The sequence below is a fragment of the Poecilia reticulata genome, chromosome 17 (assembly GCF_904066995.2).
Source record: "Poecilia reticulata chromosome 17, P_reticulata-male-v2, whole genome shotgun sequence".
Lineage (NCBI taxonomy): Eukaryota > Metazoa > Chordata > Actinopteri > Cyprinodontiformes > Poeciliidae > Poecilia > Poecilia reticulata.
The window spans coordinates 23,819,005-23,845,458 of NC_088846.1; the positions used below are offsets into that span (position 1 = coordinate 23,819,005).

Consider the following 26,454-nt stretch of genomic DNA (forward strand, 5'->3'; position numbering starts at 1 on the left):
AAGTTCCTTATAAACCTGCTCAAGGACTTCTTCATCTAGGGAATACTTTCTCCCTTTCTTTGCTTTAAAAATGAGGGAACTACAGCTGCAAATATGCAACAGATGTATTTATACATGCTACAGTACATTAAAGTGTTGGCACTAACAGTATTTTGACTGTAGCTATGTCTCCATTATAAATGTGTGCAAAAATTTGTTCATAATCCACTAATGTCGAAAAACCCAATTTTGATGTTTCAATTAAAAACAAAATGCATTTAAAATCACACGTGAATATGGTTTTCACACAACCAGTCGTTACAAAACTACTTCTGATTGTAAGATCATAATTCACATTAAAATATTCAATTCAAGGCTTAAGAATTGGCTACAGATGAACCAGAATTGTACTCATTTTTAAATATAGTAATTGTTTTGTTTCAGTAGTTTTAAGTATATTGTTTAATATCTTTATCATCATTTTATTGCATCAGCTGTTGATCTTAACTTTTCATTTTAATCAACTGTTAAAGGTCCTTCTAGGGACGAGCATTGTGAATTAGCGATGGCAAAATACACTGGTGTGTTTTGATCCATGTTTCTGTATCCGTCCCCATCAGAAAATAAAATTACTGTCGTCTTCTTCGTTGTAACTCGCACCAGTGACATCATCTGGTTATTGTGACTTATTTGGCGTAAAAAATAAATAAATAAATAAATAAAGTGTTTCCTTTGAAGTCTTGGAAAATAAACATATTTCGATACAGCCAAAGAAAATACCTCATTCCAGCACAAAAAACAGTTTAAAAAAAAAATGTTTTTAAATTGGTGCATTTTCATAAAGCGAGTTTACTTTTGAAATGTCAAATTGTGCAGTTATCGACATGTCACATCTGGCAATTTTACGCGTGCGCCCAACACTGGAGGGCAAAAAGACGATTCTTTTACAAGCCACTCATAACTGCACTGCTACGGTAAAACAATCCCTTTAATACCTGGAGATGTAGGTATTATTAACTTAGTGCAGGGAAGGGAAAAATAACACAAAAAACCCTGAAGAACAACTCAAAACCACTGTGTTCTCCTTTTCTCTCGCTACGCATGGACTCGTTGCCATAGCAACTCGCTGACAACAGCTAAACCAATGTTTCAGGATTCAACACTAAAAACAAACATTTCCCACACAAAGAACAGAACATTCAGTCCGTTACAATTTTATGGTTTTAGGCTTGAAGTTCATTATGTGAGGATCTGTGTTTTCTGTGTATTTATTTAGAGGTTTTCGTGTGTTTACTTCTGTTCCCCTGCGAGTCTCTGTGCCGTCCTGACTGATCAGGACAGGACGTCTCGTTCCTGTGATTACCCTCCCTGTGTGTTTAGGTCCACCTGTTGTCTGTGCTCCTCGTCATACGTTCATCGTCTGTGACTTTGAGTTTGTTTCCTGTATTAAATCATCTTCTTAATATGTCAACCTGGGCTCGTCTGCGTTTTCCTCACCACCAACCAAACACACATCATGACACATTAAGTCATCGCTGTGGTAGATTAGCTGCCGCTGCTCTTAGCCACCCTTTAGAAAATCAACACAGCAGTGGTTGAGTATCTAATTTAAACGCTTGCTCTACTGATGATCTGTCAGAGTTGGTGTTTAGGTTGCCTTATTTATTCACTTTTTTCTACTTGAACCAAAACACACCAGATTCCACAGCACATCTACAGTTCAGTCAAGCTAGCAGAACTGTAGATGTGCTGAACTCTCACTCGCTTTTTTTTTCTTAATTAAAACTATTTCCTGACCTTGTTGACAATTAGTAGCAAAGCACTGCATCCCGTTTTCTTTTACATATATTGTACATTTAAGATTTTGCACAATATGTTGCCAACTTGTCAGCTAAAACCAGTGCTAGTCATCGTTAGCGAGCGGCTTTTGGGAGACGGGATCTTGTGTTACGTCACGCTGCATCGTGTCTGTATGGAAACACAGCTACTAAAAGTCTAATTATTATGTTTTTTTGTAGTGCCTTATATGAGGATGCAGTCTGAAAAGCAGAAAGTATTCATTCACTTTCTCTCAGAAGACCACACAGGGGAGTAGAGAATAGAGTTAAAAACACATCCAGAGCAGCCGCACCTCAGTAGTACTGATGCCATCCTGGGTGGAGAGAAGCTAGGAGGAGGAAAAACAGAGCATACAAGGCGAGGCGTGTTATCGATGAGCTGCTGAAGTCAAAGGACCTCCTTGTTCTTTACAGTCGCTGATAAGCAGAAACAAAGCCGAGCGAGCGGAGCGACTTTGTAAATCCAGCCAGCGGCTCACTAAAAGCTTCCAGGCTGCTGCCGAGGGCCGCCAGGGACAGACTACACACTTTGATATAAGAACATTGTCAGAAAGTGTGCTTGGGAGAATGGGATGATGATTTATTACACTGAAACAGAACGAGTAATGAAGCTAGAAAATAAACAGCTGCAGGTTATCACATTACAGCTAGTTTTCTGCTAATCTAAAATATTATTGTTTTGTTTTAGAATAAAAACGAGTTATTTGCCGTGTGAGCAGGTTCTTCAGCAGTTAAACTAGCTATCTGGATTCCCAGCACCTTACACATTTAGATAACAAACAGGATCATGTTTACTTAATCAAATGTCCGATAATCAATACAAGGCTGCTCATGCGTGCCTTACAACCCTGCCGTACGTTTTTCTCATCCGTGCCCTGGCGAGACTCCCACCACAGATGCCTCTTCCTGTTGGCCGAGTTGCTCAGTCCGTTTCCACTCTGCTTCTCTTCCTCGCACATATCTTCGTCCTCATCGTCCTGAGAAAACACAGATAGCAGTTTGGTGTTGGATGTGCTTCTTCAACACTGGACCTGATGTTTTCTACTCTTATCAGCTGAAGCTGGATAAAGCTGGGCGACTTTTTAAAAAGGAAATGCTGATGAGTTTTATCTCGTACTACTTTATGTGAAGCGTTGTGCATAAGACTGATACTCCACTGGTAAGAACATGAACAATTCTTCATAAATGTTTATGACTGCTGTCATGAAGTGTAATTCGGTAAACAATGACACTTTTATTGCAAAGTTGGACTAAAAGTTCATTAAAAGTGCTATTATTTTCTGAATTACACTTCCCAGGCCAATGGTGGCGCCCCTTAGTGGTCAGCGAGGTACTGCATGTAAACAACTGTTTATTTGCAGTGACTTGAGCTCAAAGCGCGGCGCTATAGCTAGCTTACCAAAGGATTGTGCTTAAAAATAATAATGGAAAACCGGGTCACTAAAAAGAAATCCTGAAGATCCCGGTGGAAAGTTTCTCAGGGTGACTTGCAGAACTTTTGTTTTTAAATATTATTAAGATGCACAACATGCCACAGGAATGCAGGAGGAGGCAATGAACAGCGCTGCACCCCACGCTGACTAACTGCATTTTAACACCTAAAATAAAACTATTTATGTTGGACTACCTTCAGGCTGGAAGAATATTACACTAATATTTCAATTTCAGGTTGATTATAGTTGTTAAATAGGGCAAGTGGTTTTTGTCCTGAAGAAGTTTGAGAAACCAGTTTCTACAATTCAGGAATGGAATACAGGAAAAAAGTAAAACCCAAATGGATATACTACCACACGATCAACTATTAAATTATTTACACTCTGAAAATTATCGTTTTTTGTTAAATGTGCAATATCGTTTTATTTTTTTTATTTTTGCAAATTTTATTGAAATTATTTTTTCAAACAAGCAAACATCCTAACTTTACATCAAACTGGTCCAAACTTAATTGCCACTTTCTGTATTACTTATTGTATTTCAGAGTTTTTGTTCGTTTTCAATGCCTGAGATAAAAAAAAATGACTGAAAAATTGCAATAAAAATACCACATGTGGTGCAGAAGAAGCCTAAATTTACCTCGACTTTCACTTGTGTGTCGAAAGTTACTAAACTGCAAATGATGTACAATTAATTTTTTCTGAAGGCAAGTACAACATACTGTACTAAAGAAACTTAAGTCTTATATTGATGGTTTTTAATGAGAGAAAATATAAAAATCAACAATGTTTTTGTCACAAATCCCAACTTTATCACTTATGATACAGATTATTTTAATATTTAATATTGCTAAACTTTTAGCAACAGCAACATATTAATTTTCTGTTTGGTGATGTGTTTATAGCTCAGGATGATAAATAATGCATTAAGAGAATCATAAACCTTTGCATTTAAGAGGATCGTATGTGGCGTCACATTCCTGCCAAAAATCCTGAGGAGTCTATAAAGCAAATACAACATTTATTAATTGATGGAACCAATAGTGGCCGTATTTCCATTTATTTGCAAGCCCCTGAAAGCAGCACAGCATGGCCATAAAAGAAGAAGAACGTGACATGGATTAAAAGAGTAGAAGAAGAAGAGGAGGAGCTCAAACACAAAGATTAAACTCGTAGCATCAGATTGTAGCTATGGCAACACAATAATGTAACAGTAGACATTATTCTTTGAATTTTTACAAAGTAAACATGCTAATTCCTATGAATTTACATTTTTACCAAGTTAAAAAGGAAAGAATCAAATCAAATTTGTTAATATTCAAACAATTTCCTGGCGACAGCATTCAGACGGGTGGAGGAAGCGTGTTTTAGTGCTCAACGTGCTGCGTTTAAGGGCCCACAAAGAAATGGAAATGCTGCCTCTCTTGAACTTAACTCACTCCTCATGATTTCTGGCATTAATATGACTCCATATTCATGAGTTAATGATGATAACATGACAATCAGGAATCTCTAAGACCTTAAAAATATATATATATTTTTGTTTGTTTTTCCTGTTTTTTTTCTTTGGTTTTAGTTTGATATATGTAAAAAATTTAAGCAACCAATCAGAAATGTCCCTTATTTGATCTTTTCTTGTCAGAGATAAGATCCATCATAATCTGGCACCTCCACCATTGAACACACCTGTCAGTGTGTGATTTAGGCACCAATCATGTTTTATTATTAGCCTCTAAAGTGTAAGAGTAGGTAAAACCATAAGCGCACACACACACACACACACACACACACACACACACACACACACACGCACACACACACACACACACACACACACACACACGCATCACTTTGTGGACAGATCAATAATGCATACAGGCTACAGGTTTGAAGGGAAATATTGATCCCTCTATAAAAACACTAATCTATAACTCCATTACAAGATGGAGGAGCGCAGCCTCGAGCTCAGAGGTGGAGGAAGACGGAGGCAGGTCTTCTTTAAGGTGATCACACAACATGGAGCTTCACATTAGTTCGTGAGGTTGAGTGAATTTAGGAATCTAAAGTATTTATTGACTTGTGCAGCTGAGGTTGTTTTGAAATGACTTTCTGATATGATACACTTGTTAAAAAATTTAAAGGTGACCCATTATGTCGTTAATTTGTTCCTTCTAAACAGGTTTGGACACATTTATGGGCTCTGCAAAACATGTTCATTAAATTTGTTTGCACAAAACCATTCTTAAGTTCTGCCTATTAGCTGTTTTAGGGCGTTTTGTCACTTTAAATCCAATTAAGCTGCTGCTGGCCACGCCCCCCAACTCAACGTTTACACTAGCACTTGAAAATGTCTTCAAACAGAGACACAACCAAAGCAGAAGAAAGCCCAAAGTGATTTCTGGATGGTAAGTCAACAACAAAGCATTTAGCTTGAACAGCAACATAAAACCAGCTGACCAAACATGGTGGAATTCCGCTGGGTTGCTAGGTAACAGGGCTGGGCTCTGTAACCTAGGTAACCTGTTACCTAGGTTACCTAGCAACCTAGATAACAGGGCTGGGCTCTGCTGGGGTTGCTAGGTAACAGGGCTGGGCTCTGCTGGGGTTGCTAGGTAACAGGGCTGGGCTCTGCTGGGGTTGCTAGGTAACGGCTCAGGTCTGTTGATTCTGACTTAACAACTGGGAGGTTTTTGAAACTGCTCATTTTCCAAACACTAAAAAACATTAACCTATTGTCTGGTTTGGTTTGACTGCTTTTAGAATCAGATGAGACCCAAAGGAAGAATGAAAACGTGCAAAAAGTGAATTTTGCATAATACGTCCCCTTTAAACTTTGTGAGGAAAACATATTTAAATATGATCCGTCCTGTAGATAATACATTCTCTGCTTTTACAAACTGTTACTGTAACATCAACAATGAGAAATCCCTTAATAGCACCATAACCTTTGACTATTTGCTAAATTTATGCTGATAAACCTCCCGTATAACGGTTTAATGTTTGAATATGGAGCCATTTTCTGCTGCTGCTTTTCAAAATTAGACCAGCAGCGTCTCAGATAACGCATTATACGCACACAGAGCAGACAAGTCCGGCCTGGTCGATCGACCTGGATGTATCCTAAATGTCCAAGGACACCCTGCTGCTCATGCAAACCAGTTTGGATATATTTCAGAACAAAATCTGGAGCTTTTGTAGACAGAATCTGAACCAAAACATCAGAACTCTAAAATAAAAGTCTAAAATAAAAGTATTATATCAAGTTGTGTCAAATGTTTTTTAAGTGCCTCAAGCATCAAAGTAAATCGAAACATTTTTACTAAAGCAAATAAATCAAACAAAAAAATTTAAATAAAAAATGTAGATATTATAACAGTAACAACTTTGTCAACTATAAAAATTGTTAACCTTTTAAACATGCCATGTGGTACATTTTTGTATTTTATTCTTTGTGTATTATTTTGATCAAACTTTGAATTCATTGACTAATTGTTGGTTAATCTGATAACCTGATGATGTGTCAGAATGGCCTCTGTGCTGTCATGTTTCACATATAAATAATAAAATTAGCTGATTATCATTAGCTTAGTTGTTTCCTGCTTTAAGATCATTGGTTGGGGAGTGGCAGCAAATGAGAATTAGGACAGACTTTGATCGATTGAATCCAGGAAATAGATGACAAGATAAAGGAAAAAGGACTGAAAAGCTGAAAATGTTTATTTTTATTTTGCGTTTATCTGTTCCAAATCGACATGCAAATCCAGAAATCTAAACATAAACCTTTAAGCTAAAAGCAAGAAAAACATCTGAACCATTTTTCCACACTTGACATTGAGATATAATGTCAAATTTTAGATTAGTTTTGTATAAATTTGGTGCAAAGCGCCTGCTATCCTGCAGGGTTTTAGATGCATTACCTCCTAAGAAGGGAATCAGATTCTTCAGAGGCCCATCCATTCATTAAATCAGACATGTTATACGACATGGGAGGCGCCCATGGGCCAGACTGAAAACATTACAATTTGCCAAACCACAGCGGGGCCTCCAGCTCCCAAACTTCAGATCCTATCACCAGGCTGAAGCCTCTGAGAACAGGGATGACGGGATTCTCTCTGGTAAAATGTGGAAAAAAAGTTTACGCACCATTCTGCTGCACACTCTGCCACTCATTAAAACAATTGGAGGAAAGTTTTACCGAAGCCAAAAGCATCATTTGCCCTTTCAGAAATTGGATTTTGCAGGATTTCACGCTCTTCTGTGTTAATGGAGGTGAAAAAAAATACTCCGTTAATTTAACTTTGCAGCAGTTCAACTTCTAATTTATTCAGAACAGCTTCAAGAAGGCCTTCATGTTAGCAAAAGAGTTTTGCTATTTACAATTAAATGCTATGAAGTTGAAGGCTGTAATCCTACAGCAATGCATTCTGGGTACAGATGACGTTAAAGGTCCGCAAGACCTGGCTTTTACTTTGACAGTCCACTTCCACTTGTCGCCAAACGAATTTTAATATTAGCTAAATATTTAGCTAAAAACCTAAATATTTGGTTAGCAGGTTATCTAAATATTTAACTTGCTAATATGCAGAATATTTAGCTTATTAACTAAAAGTGTAGCAAACAAACTAAATATTTAGTTAGCAAGTTCTTTTTTGAAGGACAATCTTGTTTTCAGAGACTTTATAATTCAATTTATTTGTTGTTTCTGTTCTGTTCAGACAGTTAGCATGCTAACTTGTTAACTAAATACTTCATTTACTTGCTAAACATTTAGTTTAGCTAAACTAAATATTCCTTTAGCAATCAAACTAAAGTATAGTTAGCAAGCTAAACTAAATATTTAGTTCACTTGCTAAACATTTGGCTAAAAAGCTAAATATCTTTGCTTCCTTCTAAGTATTTAGTCTTCAATATACATATTTGGTCTGAGGTAAATACAATATAGTAATACTCGTATATAATTCAGAAAATAAATATTATTATTATTAATATTGTTTATGGTTATCCTGGAATCACATATTTAGCTAAACTAATTATTTAATTTGGAGCTAAATATTTAGTTTGTGAGTCAAATGTTTAATTTGGAACTATGACATGTATAGTTCCAAATTAAACATTTGGAACTATACAAACGTTTAATTTGTATAGTTCTAATCTAAATGTAAGAGTAGGTAAAACCATAAGCACACACACACACACACACGCTATGGCTAGCATGGTGAAAATATGACTGAAAAATGAACAACCTTTTTCCTCTCCAACAGGCTTAGTGACCTTAGTAAAGGCTTTTAAAAACAGCCCCATAACATAAAATATAAAACCCTTCCCAGTAAAGATGCTCCATTGTGCAGTACCATAAACCAATGCAAGTAAAAATACTCCTGGTGTCTCACCATGAGTTGGTTGATGGGCTCCTGCAGCCAGAGGCGGATGAGCGTAGCCAGGGTGTAATAGAGGACCAGCAGCATGATGGGATTGACGAAGTGGTACCACTTACGGTCCGGGTGAACAATCAGCTTCCAGGTGTAGGAGCAGTTGGTCTGGACGATGGGGGAGATGCCAAAGACCCTGGAAGAAGAGAAGAAAGACAGCAGTTTAGGGGGAAATTACTTATAATTTAGCAGTTGGGTAATTACTACGTACATCTACTCAGTAATGTTTTTACATTTACTTGAGTGTTTTTATTATGAAGTATATCTACTATTACTGGAGTAAAATTTCTGGTTTTTCTACCCACTGAATGAAAAACAAACACGTTTTAACCAGACATTCACCAGACAGCCACACCTGCAGTTTCTGTCGGAGTTTCATAAGTTTGTTGCATCTATTTTGTTCCACCTGATTGTGTAATTTCTAAAGATTAAATGATTCAGTCAGTACTGAAGTGTGATTTCTATCAAATACTTTATTTTGCTCTTTAGTAATTTTTTTGGACAGCCACTTTTCACTCTTACTTTACGTTGTGCAACTCTTGACAATAAGTCAATTAATTGCATAATAAATTAAAACGAGCTCAATAATTTCCATTTGCGTGATTTATTGATTCTTCAGTCTTCAGTTTGGTGTTTTGGTCTCAACTAAACCATTTTTGAAGGATATTTATGTTTACAGAGACTTCATAATTAATTTTATTTGTTATTTTCTTTACTTATTTTGGATATTTAAAATTTTCTTCCAGTTCCAGTGTTAAATATTCACTATAATTTAGAAGTTTATTGAGCTCTGACAATGTGTTCTTGCATTATTACCATTATATTAGTTGAAAATGGTCTCAAAACAATAATATCATTTATTGCAATAACTTCAGTCAATTCATCGTCCAGTAAACTTGATGTGTTCTCCATTCTCCGCTGATTAATAATCAAAATGAAAAACAAAGCTTGTTATCCCTATTCATGCTTTATAAGGAGAACAGTTTGAGCTGAATGCTATTTTTATTTGATCACTTCATCAGAGGAGACATTCCTGAGACGTAAAGCTTTGAAGTTTGGAATCTGAACAACGCAGCGAGGGTAAGAATGTGTTTATTCGTCTGTATCGCTCCTTTCCTGACTGACTGAACGTCCACTCAGGAACTGCGCTGACGGACGCCACACACCATCTCCCCTGAGACTCTTCATGCCATCTGGAGAGGCGGGCCGCCCCGCTCGTCCCGACCCGCTTCCTGGACGGTTTCTCCTTTCAGCTCGGGAAGGTCATGTGACTGGGGACTTCCATTGTAAGGCGGGGAGGCAGGAAGCTGGGCCTCTCATCGGTCTCACTCAACGCCAGAGTCACAGCAAGGCCGAGTCGCTGTCAACAAGCACAATTAGGCCAGGCGCTGCCGCAGCCCATTGTCCGAGGAGGGGCTGCGGGTTTCTACAGCCCGAGAGTTTCGCTCTGACGGCCAGGAGGCGAGCAGGGAAGAAACACGGCCGTGGGGAAGGTGTTACTTCCAGCACAGCAGAAGGCAGAAATACCTCAGCTTGGTGGAAAGTCAACACATCGGAACAAGCCACAGTTCTGGTTAAAGTTTAAATAACTTCTAGCCCCGTCGCAATAAGGAATAGATCCGTTAGTCACATCATAAATTACATCAAACTCAATTTCTACCAAAAAACTGGATGGTAAAAATCTCCAGTCTGGTGTTTTGGTCTCAACCAATTCTGATTTTATTTTTTAAAGGTTTTTGTTGCCTCTTGTGGTCTTTATTTGAAGGCAGTATGACAGGAAACAGGGTAATGAGAGAGGGGGAAGACATGCAGCAAATGTTGGCAGGCTGGGAATCGAACCGGCGACCACCGCCACGAGGACCAAGGCCTCAATAATTGGGTCGTGCCTCGACCCTGCGCCACCACAGCACCTTCAATTGTTTTTAATGCCAATTTTATTTTCAGAGACTTTATAACTCAATGTATTTGTTGTTTTGTTTATTTATGTTTGAATATTTAAAATGTGTTTAAATTCTTAAATGTTAATTTCAATCTCTGTGAATGTGTTCTTGTCTTATTATGCCATTACCATAAAACTGATATTAAAACAATATTATTGTTTATCGCGATAACTTCTGGGACAATTTATCGCTCAGAAAACCTTTTCATCATAACAGGCCTAATATTCTCATCATCTGCATATTATATCCAGGCTTCAATCATTATTTGGTTAAACTGCAGAGATCAGATGCTTTGTGTTGCCGTAAATGACGCCATGGCGTAGTTTTTGGTGGGTTCGATCACTCTGCTAAGCTGAACTGGATCCATTAATATGATTAGTTTCTTTCCACAGATCTGGCTTTTAAGCCTATTTAACAAACCTGTAAGTCAGGAACTTTCCAGAAGTGCTACATTTCCTGTTTGGTCTAAGCTGCAATTTATGATTAGTTTAACAATTGATTATTCTATCGATTATTCTGAAAATTAGATGATTAATAAAATAAAATAAAATAAAATTTAATATTCTGAGATTTTTCATTCAATCACTTAACCTTTTTTATGCAACATTAGAAATATATATATATATATATAAATGCAAACAAGTAAATAGCTCAATTCCTTTTTGAAAACAAAAATAAAGATTTTATTTCCTAAAATGCAATAACGTAGCATTCCTTTAGTGAATACTTGATCATTTCTAGCAAAGGATGAATCTGTAGTTTAAGCAACAACTGGAATGTATAAATGTTTTAGGACTGAAACGGTTAATAATGATTAATCAATTATTATCATAAGCGACAACTAATTTAGTAATTGATTAATTGTTAGCTGGAGTATTCAGATTCCAAAAAAGGCAATTTGCAGGAAGAACAAAACAAATAATTAAGCCAAAACTGTACAAAAATATATATATATTGCATTGAAGATAAAAACAAATTAATTTAAATTAAAATTATGTTAGTAAATCTCCTTCTGCAATCCAATAATTAATTGTTTAATCCTAATAATCAGTAGATCAGCTCTATGCTGTTTTGATGTTACGTCAAGCAGAAAGAGCTGGAAAGTTTTCACACGTCGACGTTAGAACTGTTTTTTAGCGGCAAATTCATTCTTTACTATAAATAATCAAGTGTTCATTAAAGGAAGATATTCTATGTTGTTGCATTTTAGGCAATAAAATGTTTATTTTTATTTTAAAAAGGCTGGAATTATTTTTTTTGCATGTTTTCATGTATTCCTAATACAGTGTACAAAGGTTTAAGTGGTCAAATAAAAAATCTGAGGAATATCACAATTTTTTTTTATCCGATCAATCGCCAGAATAATCAATTATTGAAATAATTGTCAGTTGCAGCCTCAGTTCGCATATTGTTCTGGTTGAAATAATCTTGAAATATTACAAAACGACAAGAATCCCATCAGTTTTCTATGAGTTTAGACATTTCTCACTGTTAAATGTCAACACTGATAACACAAGGAGTTTCTCCTTCAGCAAATGAGGATGTTGTTCATTCAAAGCAAAAACAAACAGTTTATCTGCCATCAACAGAGGGATTTAGGAGGAATCTGTGTTTGCTCTAGGCGGTTTTTAGCTAAACATCGCTGTAAATAGCTTTGATCCTCTCACACAGCAGCAGCTCTCATATGGGAACGAATCGGATCAATAAAAACCTTGGAAAGCCACAGACACCAGAACAGCAACAGTGATGCTGGAGATTATCACAAATAAACTGATTGGAGCTCTAAACCATTTAAAGAACACAAAAAACTAAAACAAAACAAAAAACAATAACTTTTTATTTCAATCACTATTTTTTGTTGCTTGTTTATATTTTTCTGTATTTACAGTTCGCTGAAACATTTATTAGCTCTTTTTCACTGAAGAACATGCAACAGGGTTTTACTTTAACATATCAATGTGAAGTTTGTCAAAATGTGTTTATTCATTCTTTAAATTTACTTTATTTTACCCAGAAGTTGTTTCTCCAGACATTTATTGGTGTGTTCAGTTCTGTTATGCGGCTGTTGGCAGTTGGTGGTTACCATAGCATCCAGTAACTGGCAGCTCCGCCCCCTTTTTTTCTGTTGCCGTCGGTAACTGTGGTTTGCATTAGGATCAGCTCTGTGTTTTCTTTACAAATATTATGTTTTAACACATATATTAGACAAATTTAATATACAGTGTTTTGTTAATAATTGTGCTACGTTTTGAATATGTTTTTAACTGTTATTATTATAAATGCTGTCCATTTTAGCTACGTTTAATCTTACAAATGCTAACAGCTGCTAACTGCTCATTGAGAGTTATTGCTTTGTAGTTTGTTTAGGGTTATTTATTGTATTTTATTTAATGAATAGGGGCAGAAGCTGCCAACTTGATTTCCTCTTTTTTAAAATAAATACCCGAGTGTGTCTGTCGTGAACCTACTGGACCTGAGACGAGCATATTGCACACATATTGAGACTTTTTGAGCAAATGTATAATTTTAGGATTCTATTGAAGCAACAAACACAGTTCGGCATTTTCAGTTAGAGACTGCCAAGTGTTAAATCCTTCATTCCCAAAGATATTTGACATTTTAATCAATCAGAATGAATTAATCGTAAATGAACAGCAGACTGCTAACTATGCTTTGCTTTGATGTGCTTGTAATCAATAAAAATTCATTCAACTGCTCAATAAAGCTGAGCCTTGAAATTTATGCTGCATCTATAGTAAGTAACATGTATTAAACATCACAGCTCGGCATACAGTTTTCTATTTTCACAGAATTCAAATTTCTAACCTATAATATTTTACATTTTTTAACAAATAACATTTACCCCACTGAGTTACATGAGCATCATAGTGCCATAAAAGAAATTGTGTTCACAAATTTTGGTCCAGGTTTCAGCAGAAATTTCTTTGGTTTAAAAACAGAAATATTATGGAAAACGGCATTAAAGAGTTATTTAAATTTTTTTTATTTTTTTATGATCATAAGTTATAGGAAGATTTTAATTAGTAATTAGTAATTAGTAATTAATAGATCATAAGTCCCTTCTTGATGAGTCTCTAAACTTGTATTCCTTCTCCAACATCTCTGAGTCAAATGTGTGCAGTAATTCATCTTTTCCTTTTCAAAATAAGACACGACATACACTGCAAAAACAAAATATCACCAAGGATTTCTGGTCTTAATTCAGGTGCAAATATCTCGGAACAGTAGAAATAAGACAAAACTAACTTACAAGTAACTTTTCAGCAAGAAATGTGAGCTTTTTTAAAATAAATAATTTCTTAATATTGGTGAAAAAGTACTAGTTTCACTGGCACATTATTATTTCAAGGCATTTTCTCCAAGTTACAGGTGATATTTAGTTACAGGTATTTCTGTGAGCTCTTGCAAACCAAAGTCAACATCCTTGTCTTGTTAACACAATCTTAGCCAAGAAACTGAATCAGAACCCACTAGCAGAAGACATTTTATTGGGTATACATTTCACTATTTACCAGTTCTTTTTACCTTCCTGTTTACAACAAGAGCAAATATTTATTGACACTCAAACAAACCTGGTGAAATAAATGTCGCCGTGTCTCCATACTCCACTTTTTATGCCAGGAAAAAGCATCATCTTTAAATAAAACTACTGATTAGCTTCTGACCTGATGTAGTTGTCGTCTGGGAAGATGGACTCCTGGAAAAACTGGAACTGGTAGAGGTAGAGCACCAAGAGGTGTCCGGCGCTGAAGATGGCCATCAGGACGCACATGCAGCTGAAGATGAGGGTGTTGAAGGTCCGGCAGAGAGACCACCAGGTACACAGGAACAGGAAGATGGAGAAGTAAACAAAAGATGTCAGCGAAGGCAGCATGATCCCTGTAAACACAGAAAAACAAAAAGAAGCAGCAGCTTAGTTCAAGAAAAAACACCTTTTTGAGTCAGCAAAATTCATAATAGTTCACATTTATGGAACTTATTTCTTAAATGTGACCTATTATTCCTCTTTGAACAGATTAAGATAAGATTACGGTCTACATTTTTTTGCACAAAATCATTGTTAGCTAATGAGATTTTAGTTTGTTCAGTTCTGCCTGTTTTGAACTTCTTTCAGCTGTTTTAGAACCTCCTGACACTCTATATCTAAATAAGATGCTCCTGGCCACGCCCCAAACTCAACGTTTACACCCGCACAGGAAAATAGCTGCAAACAGATGAACAATTTTACAACTGTACATCTTTGAAAAGCAGAAGTGGAGCCTCATGCACAACAAGCAAGAACACAGCAAGTGGTTTATGGATGATAGGTCAACAACAAGACAATTGTCGTTTCCAGCAGCCATTGTACAGCACATACAGCGCTGGAGCAAATGTGCTGGAGCTCTGCTTGGGTTGCTAGGAAACGGGCTGGGCTTCTGAGGTTGCTAGGCAACAGTCGGTGTCTGCTGATTTGTGACATTACATTCCACAGGTTTTTGAAACAACTCATTTTTCCAAACACCACAAAAACATGAATCTAATTCCAAACAGTGGCTGGTTGTATTTTTAGAAGCAGTAGAGACCAAATCAAAAATACTAAAATGTGCAAAATGTGAATTTGCACGATACGTCCCCTTTAAAAAATGACATAAAAGACATTTGACTATGCAATTTAAAGACTTTAAATTGGCTTCTGTCTCTTTAAGAAGCTGTTCCTCTTTTACTGCATGTATACTATTAAAATACACAGTAAAGGACTTGGTTCATGAATTAGGTGACGTCTGAAGACAGATACTTTTTACTGTACTGTATTTAAAGTGTGAGAGTGAATGGGACAGATTAAAAATGCAAGCCACGCTTTTCAAATTTTTAGTAAAATTTAGAAAACCTTGAAACAATTTCCATTTTCTTTCTTTTTGTGTTGATCAGTCACATAAAATACCAATAAAATATGCAGATGTTTGTGGTTCTAAGAAGTATTAGTGTTTGTACAATGCATCTAAAGATTAAAAGAGCTGTGATAGCACTCTCAGTGTTGGATGCCAACTCAGTTCCTCAACAGAACATTGACTCGGTTCTCCACTCGTGCCTCAAATTAACGGCTCTCTGACGGCCATCTTACATGTTCTGGCCTGTTTGACGCTTATGAGGCTTGTTTTATAGCACAGAGATGTGCTGTGCATGAATAAATTTAATTCTTGATCCTTTCAGCATCAGCGACAGTCTTTTTATGCAACATTTTCCCCAAGATATTGAATGTATAAGTGTCACTAGAGCTCTCTCTTATTTTAAAGCATTTATTCATAAACTTTGGTGTGAGTGAGTCAAACATTCATATGGTCATGTTAAAACTAACTTCTCCATTTTCTCTATATTACTGTGTAACATTGCTGCATTGCTTTATAGACTTCTTATTGGATCAGCTCATTCGTTAAGGAGAGCTGTGGGTGACAAAATAAAAATAAAAAATATATATAAATATATATGCCATATAATATATTTGTGTAATTTAATTCATTAAATGTATCATTAAATTATTAAAACACCAACAAATAAGTAAATACATAAAAAATGAAATATAAAGTTATTATAATATGTGCAATTAAGTAATTAAATGTCACATGAAATAATTAAACCTACTGTTTAAATGATTTAAAAGGTATATTTTTAAATAATGAAATTTTCTTTTAAAGAAAACTTTTATTTAAAAATAGATTTGATTATTTCACGTATTTAAACTGTCAATCTCAGTTTTTCTTTTTCCTATAACACAGGGACGTTTGACTGAAAATACATCCAAACAATTTATATGATAATCATATTTACCATAATCAGTCAATATTTAGACTGTAAGTGAAATAAAAGTGTTTTTAGTGTCATTATTTATTATTAAGCAGATGAACAGATGCTTTGCTTTATAATATGCTATTCAACATTTCTGTTATAAAACCACCATCTAATGAAAAGTTTGATATTTCCAATTATTTTCCACCATAAACTGGAAAAGGGCTGAGACGATCAGATTAATCGGATTAATCAGGTTAATCGATTGTTGAAATAATCGTCAACTCAAAAAAGGGTGTAATTTAGCTGACACTTACAAAATATATGTAAATTTTGCATTTAAGACAAAAATATCTTTGTCTGTAAAAGTGTTTTACTCAAAACTCCTCCACAGTTTTAGCTTCACCTGCTTCAAATTCACTGAAGGGAAGCTTTGTTGGGACATTTTAGGCAATGTTTGTTTTCTTATTTAAAAAAGGAACTTCTGATGTTGTATAAAAAAGGTTAAGTGGTTAAATGGAAAATCTGCAGAATGTGCCAATTTTTCTTCAGATTGATTAATCGTCAGAATAATTGATAGAATAATGGATTACTAAAGTGATTGCTGGCTGCAGTCCTAAACTGGAAAGCACCAGAAAGAGTTTCACCTGTCATGCCCAGCAGGATGGTGACCACCACTTTCCCTGCTGTGGTGATCAGGTTCCCAATGATCTCCTTCACTTTGGAAGCAACCTCCGCCACCATCCTCAGGATCTTCATCTTAGTGCTCTCTTTGGCCTCCTCTTCCTCTTCCTCCTCCTCTTCATCGTCCTCATCTTCATCGTAGAGCTCCTCGTTCTCCTCGTCCTCCTCAGCCTCGTACCCGGCCTCCAGGTCATCCTCCAGCAGGACGTCGTCGTCGTCGTCGTCCAGGCTCGGTTTCTCCTCGTCCTCCTTACAGGTGGAAGACGACAGTTAAAAATCAGAGCTCTCCAAGGTGCTGAAAACCGTTTACCTGCAGGTGTGTTAGCGTATCCTGTCATCTCAGGTTATTTCTGAGCATAAATCTGTCACACGAGACGAGAAATGAAGCAATTAATCGGATTTATTGTGATTAATTGATGACGTAAATAATTGATATCGATTAATTGTTAAATGGAGTACACAGACCAAAAAAGGCCATTTGCTGAAAGATCAACACACTCAAAGCAGTAATTAAGCCGAAAATTTTTATATATATATATATATTGTTACGGCCCAAGGCCTTTTCCTCTGGGTCTCTAACATCCATGTCTTTAATTGGTGCTGATTGGAAGTGGAGGCAGCTGGCCAGTGTCTCCAGATCCACCTTAAGACTCACCACTTCCTCTGACTGAGAAGCTCTTTTCTTTCTGTCTCCCTGCCACTCTCTCCCTTTGTCCCTTTCTTTCCCAACCAGTTATGACTTTTGTTAAATAAATTCCTTTTTAAGTTATTCCATGCATTGCTTCCCTTTCATTTGTTATGGTTTAAGAGCCAGACCATAACAAATTGGGGGCTCGTTCAAATTTATGTTAGTTTTGTTGAGTTAGTTAAGTGGTAAACATTGTTTGTTAATTTAACTGGGAAGCTAGTGTGGAAATCTTGAGTTTAGTTTTGGGAAAATTATTTTTTTTTTTTTCTCTCTCTTCTCTGGTTTGGTGTAAGTTGCCTGATTTCGTCCCTTTTGATGAGCTCATTGGTAAGTCTTAATTGTTGACTGATTTGTGCAATTCATTATGTCTCATCTGAACTGATTCCCCTGTAGGCCTCAGCGTGTCTCCCCTTTGGGATTCATGTGCTCAAAAACAGTAGTGTGGGATCATATGGTTGGAGCAGTTGTCTCGGGGGCACGGCCATAGTGTTGGGGGGTTGCCAATTTTCTGGTCGCCTTTTCCACTCTATTGGTATTAAGTGCATAAATACCCACCGTCCCTGATCTCTGAAGACTAGGGTTGAGCTAGAAAGTTTCTGATAGGCAGTTAGAGGGGAGGTTTGGGTTGATTGGTTTGTGTTGCACAGATTGTCAGCAATTAAAAGTTTGAAACACTGTTTTGTGATTAAGACTTTAGTCATGTCTGTGGAAGACTTTAATAAATCTCCATCGGCAGGATTTTTGGAGCAGTGTTCTAGAGAACAACTAGTAAAAATTGCTGAACACTATAAAATAAGTGTCGGTGATAAAAGGTTGAAAGACAATGTTAAAGCAATTTTAAGGGAGAATTTAATTGAGATGGGTGTTTTGTCTTCACCTTCCAGACCTGAAGATTTGGGTGCTCAGGCTGTAAAGTCTGACGTTTTGGATTTTGAACAACAAAAAGAGATGTTAAGGTTGAGAATGCAACTGGAGAAAGAAAAGGAGTTGGCTTTAGAGAGGTTACGACAGCAGGCAGATTTGGATAAGGCTCTTGCTTTGGAAAAAATGAGACAGGAAATTGAATTGGCAAGAATAAATTTGGAAAGTGAGAAATTAAATCTGGTGAAAGATGGCAAATTGTCTGCGGAATCTTGTGTTGGGGACTCAAAATGCAAACCCTCTGATGTATTAAATGACTTGCGTTTGGTGCCTAAGTTCAGTGAAAAGGATGTTGATACTTTTTTCACTTTGTTTGAAAGGGTTGCACACACAAGAGATTGGTCTGATTCAGACCGCATAATTTTGCTTCAGTGTGTTTTGATTGGTCGTGCTCAGGAAGCGTTTTCTATGTTGAGCTTGAATGATGGCCAAGATTATGCCAAGGTTAAAGCTGCAATATTGAAAGCATATGAATTAGTCCCTGAAGCATACAGACAAAAGTTTAGAAACTGGAAAAAAGGTGACAAAACTTATGTGGAGTTTGCAAGAGATTTGGAAATTCATTTCAACCGATGGTGCACTTCCTCTGATGTTAAGACACTTGGTGATCTCTGTAATTTAATGGTTTTGGAACAATTTAAAAACTCTGTTTCTCATAAAATTGCAGTGTACATTAATGAACAGAAGGTTAAAACTGTGTCAGAAGCTGCAGTCTTGGCTGATGATTTTGTTTTGACACATAAAGATGCAAGTGGAGAGCACGCAGAGAGCACACATTCTGGAGGTTCTTTTTTGGATCGCAGTAACCATGATCTGGACAAAATTTGTAATTATTGTCACAGAAAAGGTCATTGGAAAAAAGACTGTGCTTTGCTGAAATCCAGAAATAAAAATGGAACTCAAGTTAAACCAGCAGCGTTTGCTGCATCAGTTTCTGTGAATGTTCCTCACAAAATGGCTGAAGTGTCATCTTCTGGGAAACCTGACTTGAGTTCTTACAAACCATTTCTGTTGGAGGGACATGTTTCTTTGGTTGGGAGTGACGTTAAGATGCCAGTTACAATCTTAAGAGATACTGGTGCATACGATTCATTCATTTTGGCATCCGTTTTACCTTTTTCAGATGAGTCTGACACTGGATTATCTATACCTGTGTTGGGTATGGGCATGTCTGTGTTTTGTGTTCCAGTACATAAACTTGTGCTCCATTCAGAGTTGTTTGAAGGAGAAGTAAGAATGGGTGTGAGACCAGCGCTGCCTGTGATGGGTGTTACAGTTATACTGGGGAACAATATAGCTGGAGGGAAAGTCTGGCCTGATCAACCAGAGTCTCCAGTTGTTGTTTCAGTACCTTTGATCAGCAGTGGTCCTGATGAAAATGAAAAATCACACCCTGACATTTTTCAAGCATGTGCTGTGACACGGGCAATGAAAGCATCCTGTGATATACATCAGGATGAAGATGTCAGAAAAGATGAACAGATTTCCTCTTGTCTGTCTAATATTCCTCTGTCTATTCCACAGGATGATTTGGTGCAGGAGCAAAGATCCGATCCCACCATACAGCATTTATTTCAGTCTGCATTACCTGTTGAAGAGATGCAGAGCCATGCTCATGGATACTTTGTTGAAAACAAGATATTGTTAAGGAAGTGGATGCCATGTGGTGAGAATGGTATTGGGGAGCCAGTTTATCAGGTTGTGGTACCTTTGAAATGGCGTGACATGGTCTTGCAGGTGTCCCATGATGAATCAGGACACATGGGAGTTAGGAAAACCTACGATCGCATTTTGAGAAATTTTTTTTGGCCACGACTGAAAAAAGATGTATCTTCTTATATTAAAACTTGTCACACCTGTCAGCTCACTGGTAAACCCAATCAAGTTCTAAACCGGGCACCACTGCATCCTATTCCAGCTATTGGTAAACCGTTTGAGCACTTAATAATTGATTGTGTGGGTCCTCTTCCCCCTTCACGTTCAGGTGCAAAGTACCTGTTGACTGTTATGTGCCAAAGCACCAGATATCCAGCAGCATATCCATTGCACACACTTACTGCAAAGTCTGTGATGCGGGCTCTTGTGCAGTTTATTGGCATTTTTGGGATACCTAAAGTCATTCAGAGTGACCAAGGATCTAATTTCTCCTCTCATTTGTTTGCACAGATTTTGAAGCAGCTGCACATTAAGCACAACCAGTCTACAGCATACCATGCGCAGAGCCAAGGAGCACTGGAACGATTTCATCAAACATTAAAATCTTTGCTCCGGGCTTATTGTGTTCAGATGGATGCTGATTGGGAGGATGGTCTGCCTTGGTTGTTACTTGCAGCAAGAGAAGTAACACAAGAGAGTATGGGCTTTAGCCCTAATGAATTGGTGTTTGGTCATACTGTGTGTGGTCCGTTAACAGTTTTGAGAGATGAGTGTCAGGATGCTGCACCGCCACAAAACCTGTTGAGTTATGTTAATGGGTTTAAGCAGAGACTCTTTACTGCTACTCAGTTGGCAAAAGAGAATCTATCGTCTGCACAGGAAAAAATGAAGCGTTTGTATGATAAGAAAGCTGAACGTCGTGTTTTTCTTTCAGGTGACCAAGTACTAGCTTTACTTCCTGTTGTGACTTCACCATTTCAGGCCAAGTTTTCTGGTCCGCACACAGTTTTGAAACAGCTGTCTGATCAAAACTATCTCATTGCGACTCCAGAAAGGCGGAAGAAACAGCGAATAATTCATGTTAATCTATTGAAACCTTATCATGTTCGTGCTGATAATGTCATCGCGGATGCCTTATCAAGAGCACCAAGACAGTAACATTTTTTCTTTTCTTCTCTCCTACCTGTCTAATAGTCACTTCAAGGTACCAGTTGTTGGGTATGGATGGGATCGGAGAGAATCTAAGTTTTGTTTCATTTCAGCTGGTCTGAGATATTAGTGCACTTAATTTTGTTTTTCTTTATTTCCATATGTTAATGCACAGGTTGTCCAGGGTTCCAGTGGGGACCCTGTCTTGAAGAGGGGGGGTGTTACGGCCCAAGGCCTTTTCCTCTGGGTCTCTAACATCCATGTCTTTAATTGGTGCTGATTGGAAGTGGAGGCAGCTGGCCAGTGTCTCCAGATCCACCTTAAGACTCACCACTTCCTCTGACTGAGAAGCTCTTTTCTTTCTGTCTCCCTGCCACTCTCTCCCTTTGTCCCTTTCTTTCCCAACCAGTTATGACTTTTGTTAAATAAATTCCTTTTTAAGTTATTCCATGCATTGCTTCCCTTTCATTTGTTATGGTTTAAGAGCCAGACCATAACAATATATATATATATATATATATATATATATATATATATGCTTTATCTGTAAATATGTTCTAACCAAAGTCCCTGAAGTGGCAGTTTTTATTTGATTGAGCTCAAATTCTGTTAAATAAAATAAATAAATAAATAAATAAATAAATAAATAAATAAATAATTTTTATCTATCAGTTAATAGTCCAAAGATTTGTATTTATTTTTAGCTGCAGATTCATCTTTTGCTAGAAATAATCAAATGTACAGTAAAGGTATGCTGTGTTAAAATTTTCAATCAATCAAGTTTATTTGTATCACATATTTCAGCAACAAGACAAAGTGCTCAACTTCATGAAAAGATAAAATCATCAAGATGTCAAGTGCCATCGTTAAAATAATAAGTAAACATCGTAAATGCTGATCAATGTTCCAATATTTATGGCTCAACAGCAGCTCTGTACTGGTGGGTTTTTAGTCTTGATTTAAAGGACCTCAGTGTCTCAGTCAGATTTTTAATCCGATTAATTATCAGAACAATTAATCAATGACTAAAATAATCATTAGCCCTACAGAGCAAGCGGCCTTCGGAGGATGTTTTCCTCTGAAACCAGATGTTGGACCACTTCGTTCTTCCTTGGCTGTGAGCAAATGTGCCCCCAGTCGCCCACAGTCTCGGTAAAAGACAAACATAATAACTCAGCTGTTGAATTCAATACCCAAAGCAGCAGACAGACACAAGAAACAGGTGGTAAAAATTCAGATTTAGTCAAAACATGAACCACAAAAGCCAGTAAAGATAAACCTCCCTGGTGCTTTTCCCAGCGATAAAGACAGAGAGATGGAGCGATGCCATCTGTGCCAGTCGGAGAACATCGGATCGGGGAAATGTGGACTTAATTAAGCCTGAGTCATAAAGAGCGGTGGTAGAGACTTGCCAGGCGATGATGGGAGGCTGTTTTCCAAGTCATCAACTCTCACACGAAAGTTTATGCTCAAACTCCCGCGAAGCTCGGCGAGGCCGGAGTGGGAGAAAGGGACAGCTTTACAGCTGGATCAAAGTAATGATTAAACTCCATCAGTCAGAAAGTTTATGTTGACGTGGATGAAGCCTCAAATGGGGCATCTATTGTTAAGAGACCAGAGGAGCTAAAGTGGAAAACATGAGGGCATAACCTCGTTTCCTGCAGGCAGTGAGTAGAAGAATACAAAGCGTGAAACTCATCGATGCACTAATCTGCAGCTGCAACATGGAAAGCATTATTACGTTCCCTGCTGAAGATATTAATACCATTACATAGATGGATCTCAATATATTAGAATATCATAGAAAAGTTAATTTACTAATGAAATTAAAGAAGCTAATCTCAAATATCATTTGGACTCTTTAGATTAAAAAGCCTTTATCTCTGTGTAATGTTGGTGATTATGGCAAACAAAAACTATAAATTTAGTGTTTCAGAAAACAGGATCAATAAAAATGATTTTAATATCAATAGATTTTATGTTATGACCTACATTATGTGTCAAACTCAAGGTCCGGGGGCCAAATCTGGCCCACCGTAGGTTTTTATGTGGCCCTCTAGACTCCAAATTACTCAATAAATCCTTCCAGTTTTTCACAAATCTGCAAAATCCACACAAAATAAACAAATCTCCATATTTTTTTCTGATTTTACTGCATGATTTGTCTAAATTGGTCAAAGAGAGTTTAAGTGACTGCTGCCTCAGCCTGACTAGTAATAAAGTCACATTTAACATTATACATTAGCGCAAATTAATTACAAACATTTTTTAATGGGTACCACAAAATATGCAATTTTGATTGCAAAAAAAAAAACCAAAACACTAAATCACAAAATCCCAGAGGAACAGCAATTTATTAATATTTTAACAGTTTAATTGGTTTTATCAATACATTCTGGCACAACCGGCCCTTTGAGAGCATACTGTATCTGATATGGCTCAAGATGAAAATGAGTTCGACACTCCTGACCAAATGATCGTGGGAAAAACAGATGTTCAGCAAACTGTAACACCTTCAACAAGAAGTTTAACAAAGAAAGGTCAACTTAATAGTTATAAAGCAAGTTGGAATGGAAAACTACATTTCCTTCAGATAATGTGCGACTGAGTCAAAATAGGAGCAGGTCCAAGAGGAAACTGGACATCTTTCTTCCAGACATTCAAGGCGTTTTCTTACCAGATGGATTTTAATTTCCATTCAGCAAACGATCACAAAACGTCCAAGACTCGTCTTTATTAGAGCGGAAACTAACAATTATTTTAGCAACCAATATTCTGACGATTAATCATAAATCAACCTGAAAAAAGAAGGGTCTAACTGTTTGTAAACGTCCAACTCCCAGCATCGTTTTTTTTTTTTTTTTTTTTTACAGTATTATAGTCATGAAATCTAGAACTTATTTGTGTTAAGATGTTTACATCTCAGTTTTATGACCAACAGTTTTGTTTGGAGAGCGCTACCTCAAATCTCTCCATGTTTACAGGAACACGATTTTAATTGCTTAGTCTTCAATGAGGTTTTGTAGAAATAAATGTCTACATTTATACACAGATTTCCAGATGGTTTCATCTAAGCCAACATCTTTACAAGCTTCAGTTTTCTTTCATTGAAGACAGAAGCCAAAAGCAAACTGACCACAAGGTCCTGTTTCTCCTAAAATATTTATCTCCTGCTTCCAGGATATTTTTATCAGTATCTGCAGTTTGTAAAAATATTTCTGCAAGGCTTTGTCATTTCAAACATCACTGACATCCTGAACATTTAAAGGTTTCTTCTGTTTAAAAGGAAACTATTATGCAAAATAAATATTTTTGGATGTTTTTATGCTTCCATTTTAAGTCTGAACTGCTTCTAAAAACAGCCTTTTTAAAAAAAAGTTACATTCGGAGGGCACTGCCCATTACCTAGCAACCCAAGCCATGCCCAGCCCATTACCTAGCAACCCAAGCAGAGTTCCAGGACATTTGGTCAGTTGGGGGGGCGTGGCCAGGAGCAGCTTAATTTGATTTAAAGTGACAGAGTCCCTAAAACAGCTCAAAATAGGTAGAACTGACCAGGCTAAAATATCATTAGCTAAGAATAATTTTACGTTAAAAAAAACTAAAATAAAACAAAAAATACGACGAACATGTTTTGTTTCTCCCATAGACCTGTCATAATGGTTGAATATTTAGAATAATATATTTTGTTGTACATGTCACTGCTCTGAAGAAGTTGTTCTTTCAGCAAATGGCATATTTTAGAGTCTTTATATTCTACTAAGCAATTATTTGATTACTAAAATATTTGACACTTACTTCAACAATTGGTTAATCACGATTAATCCAATTAATCCGATTAACCATTTTGGCCCAAAATCATTGTAAAGGATTTCCGAACCTATGTTTCATCGTTTTATAATAATAGAAGTAATATTTTCTCTTAGTCTCACTCTCACTAGTTGTTAGCTTCAGCCTCAAGCTTGTATGTATACAAAATGCAAGATGCTAAGACAATTAAAAGAATCCATCAAGCGTTACATGAACCCAGGTATACATTTCAGCGGTGCTTTAGTCAGCTGTTATTGAATCATAAAAACAACATTGTGTCTCCTCCTTTAAGTAACTTTAGGAGAGACAGAGCAGGTCCCGGACAGTTGAAACCTACTTGTTCCTCTGCGTCGAAGTCTTCGTTGTACTGGCCCATTTCCTCAGGCGGCCTTTTCTGGACCAGAGTGCGACACAGCAGCCAGATGGCGAGTCCGACCAGGAACATGCCGATGTCAGGGATGAACACTCGGATACCGTTTCCCGCGTCTGCGCCAATAACACTGTGGGACAAACAGGAAATGGAGGAAATGCTGTGAGAAAAGCAGAAGCACACTTCCCTCGACTCCAAACACATTCAAAAGAAGAATTGTAATGCAGGACAAAAGTTGGAAAATCACATAAGCTCAACTTCTCGGCAAGCTCATTAACATCTTCCTCCAGATAACCATATAACCCAGAAAATGGCTGACAAAAAAGGCCTGCCTCAGCAGACTTTCAGCTGTAAGTTTAGCAAAAGGCGGTTCTACAAACTTCTCAGGATGTCAAAAACAAATGTACCCAGTTGTTTATGAAGTGAAATCTTGAAAATTGTCTCTAGTTTTTCTTCCGCTTTAAAAATTATGCTTTCTATTTCATCAAGTCCAATTAAAATATATAAAACATGAAGAGTGGAGAATACATTTGCAAAACATATCATGATACTGTATACAAGCATCTCATTTTGGTCAATATCGATAATTATTGATTAGTTTCTTGTTTTATATATCTGAAATGCTGCTAAACTGGTGGCATGGCCTTTCCTCTTTTATCTACAGTTTTCATACCAGTACATTGTTTATTTTTAAGTAGTTATAAGGTACGGCGGAGAAACCTTAAGCTGCTGCAGCGCAAGTTACTCAACAGGTTGTTGCTAGGTAACCAAAG

At 36.9% G+C, this 26,454-nt stretch overlaps 1 protein-coding gene across 9 annotated transcripts in view; it reads right to left on the reverse strand.

Moving 5' to 3' along the window:
* piezo2b (piezo-type mechanosensitive ion channel component 2b) overlaps positions 1–26,454 on the reverse strand; it is a 125,940-nt gene that overhangs the window by 57,163 nt on the left and 42,323 nt on the right. For 8 of the 9 annotated variants that reach the window (XM_081597931.1, XM_008434601.3, XM_081597930.1 and 5 more), the window contains exons 5-10: positions 25,649–25,811; positions 17,051–17,336; positions 14,306–14,519; positions 8,641–8,815; positions 2,675–2,794; positions 2,111–2,146 (exon numbers count right to left, since the gene is read on the reverse strand). In XM_081597931.1, coding sequence (XP_081454057.1) covers positions 2,111–2,146; positions 2,675–2,794; positions 8,641–8,815; positions 14,306–14,519; positions 17,051–17,336; positions 25,649–25,811 — 994 coding nt within the window. The remainder of the gene's footprint in view (positions 1–2,110; positions 2,147–2,674; positions 2,795–8,640; positions 8,816–14,305; positions 14,520–17,050; positions 17,337–25,648; positions 25,812–26,454) is intronic. The other variant, XM_008434600.3, reaches the window with a different exon arrangement.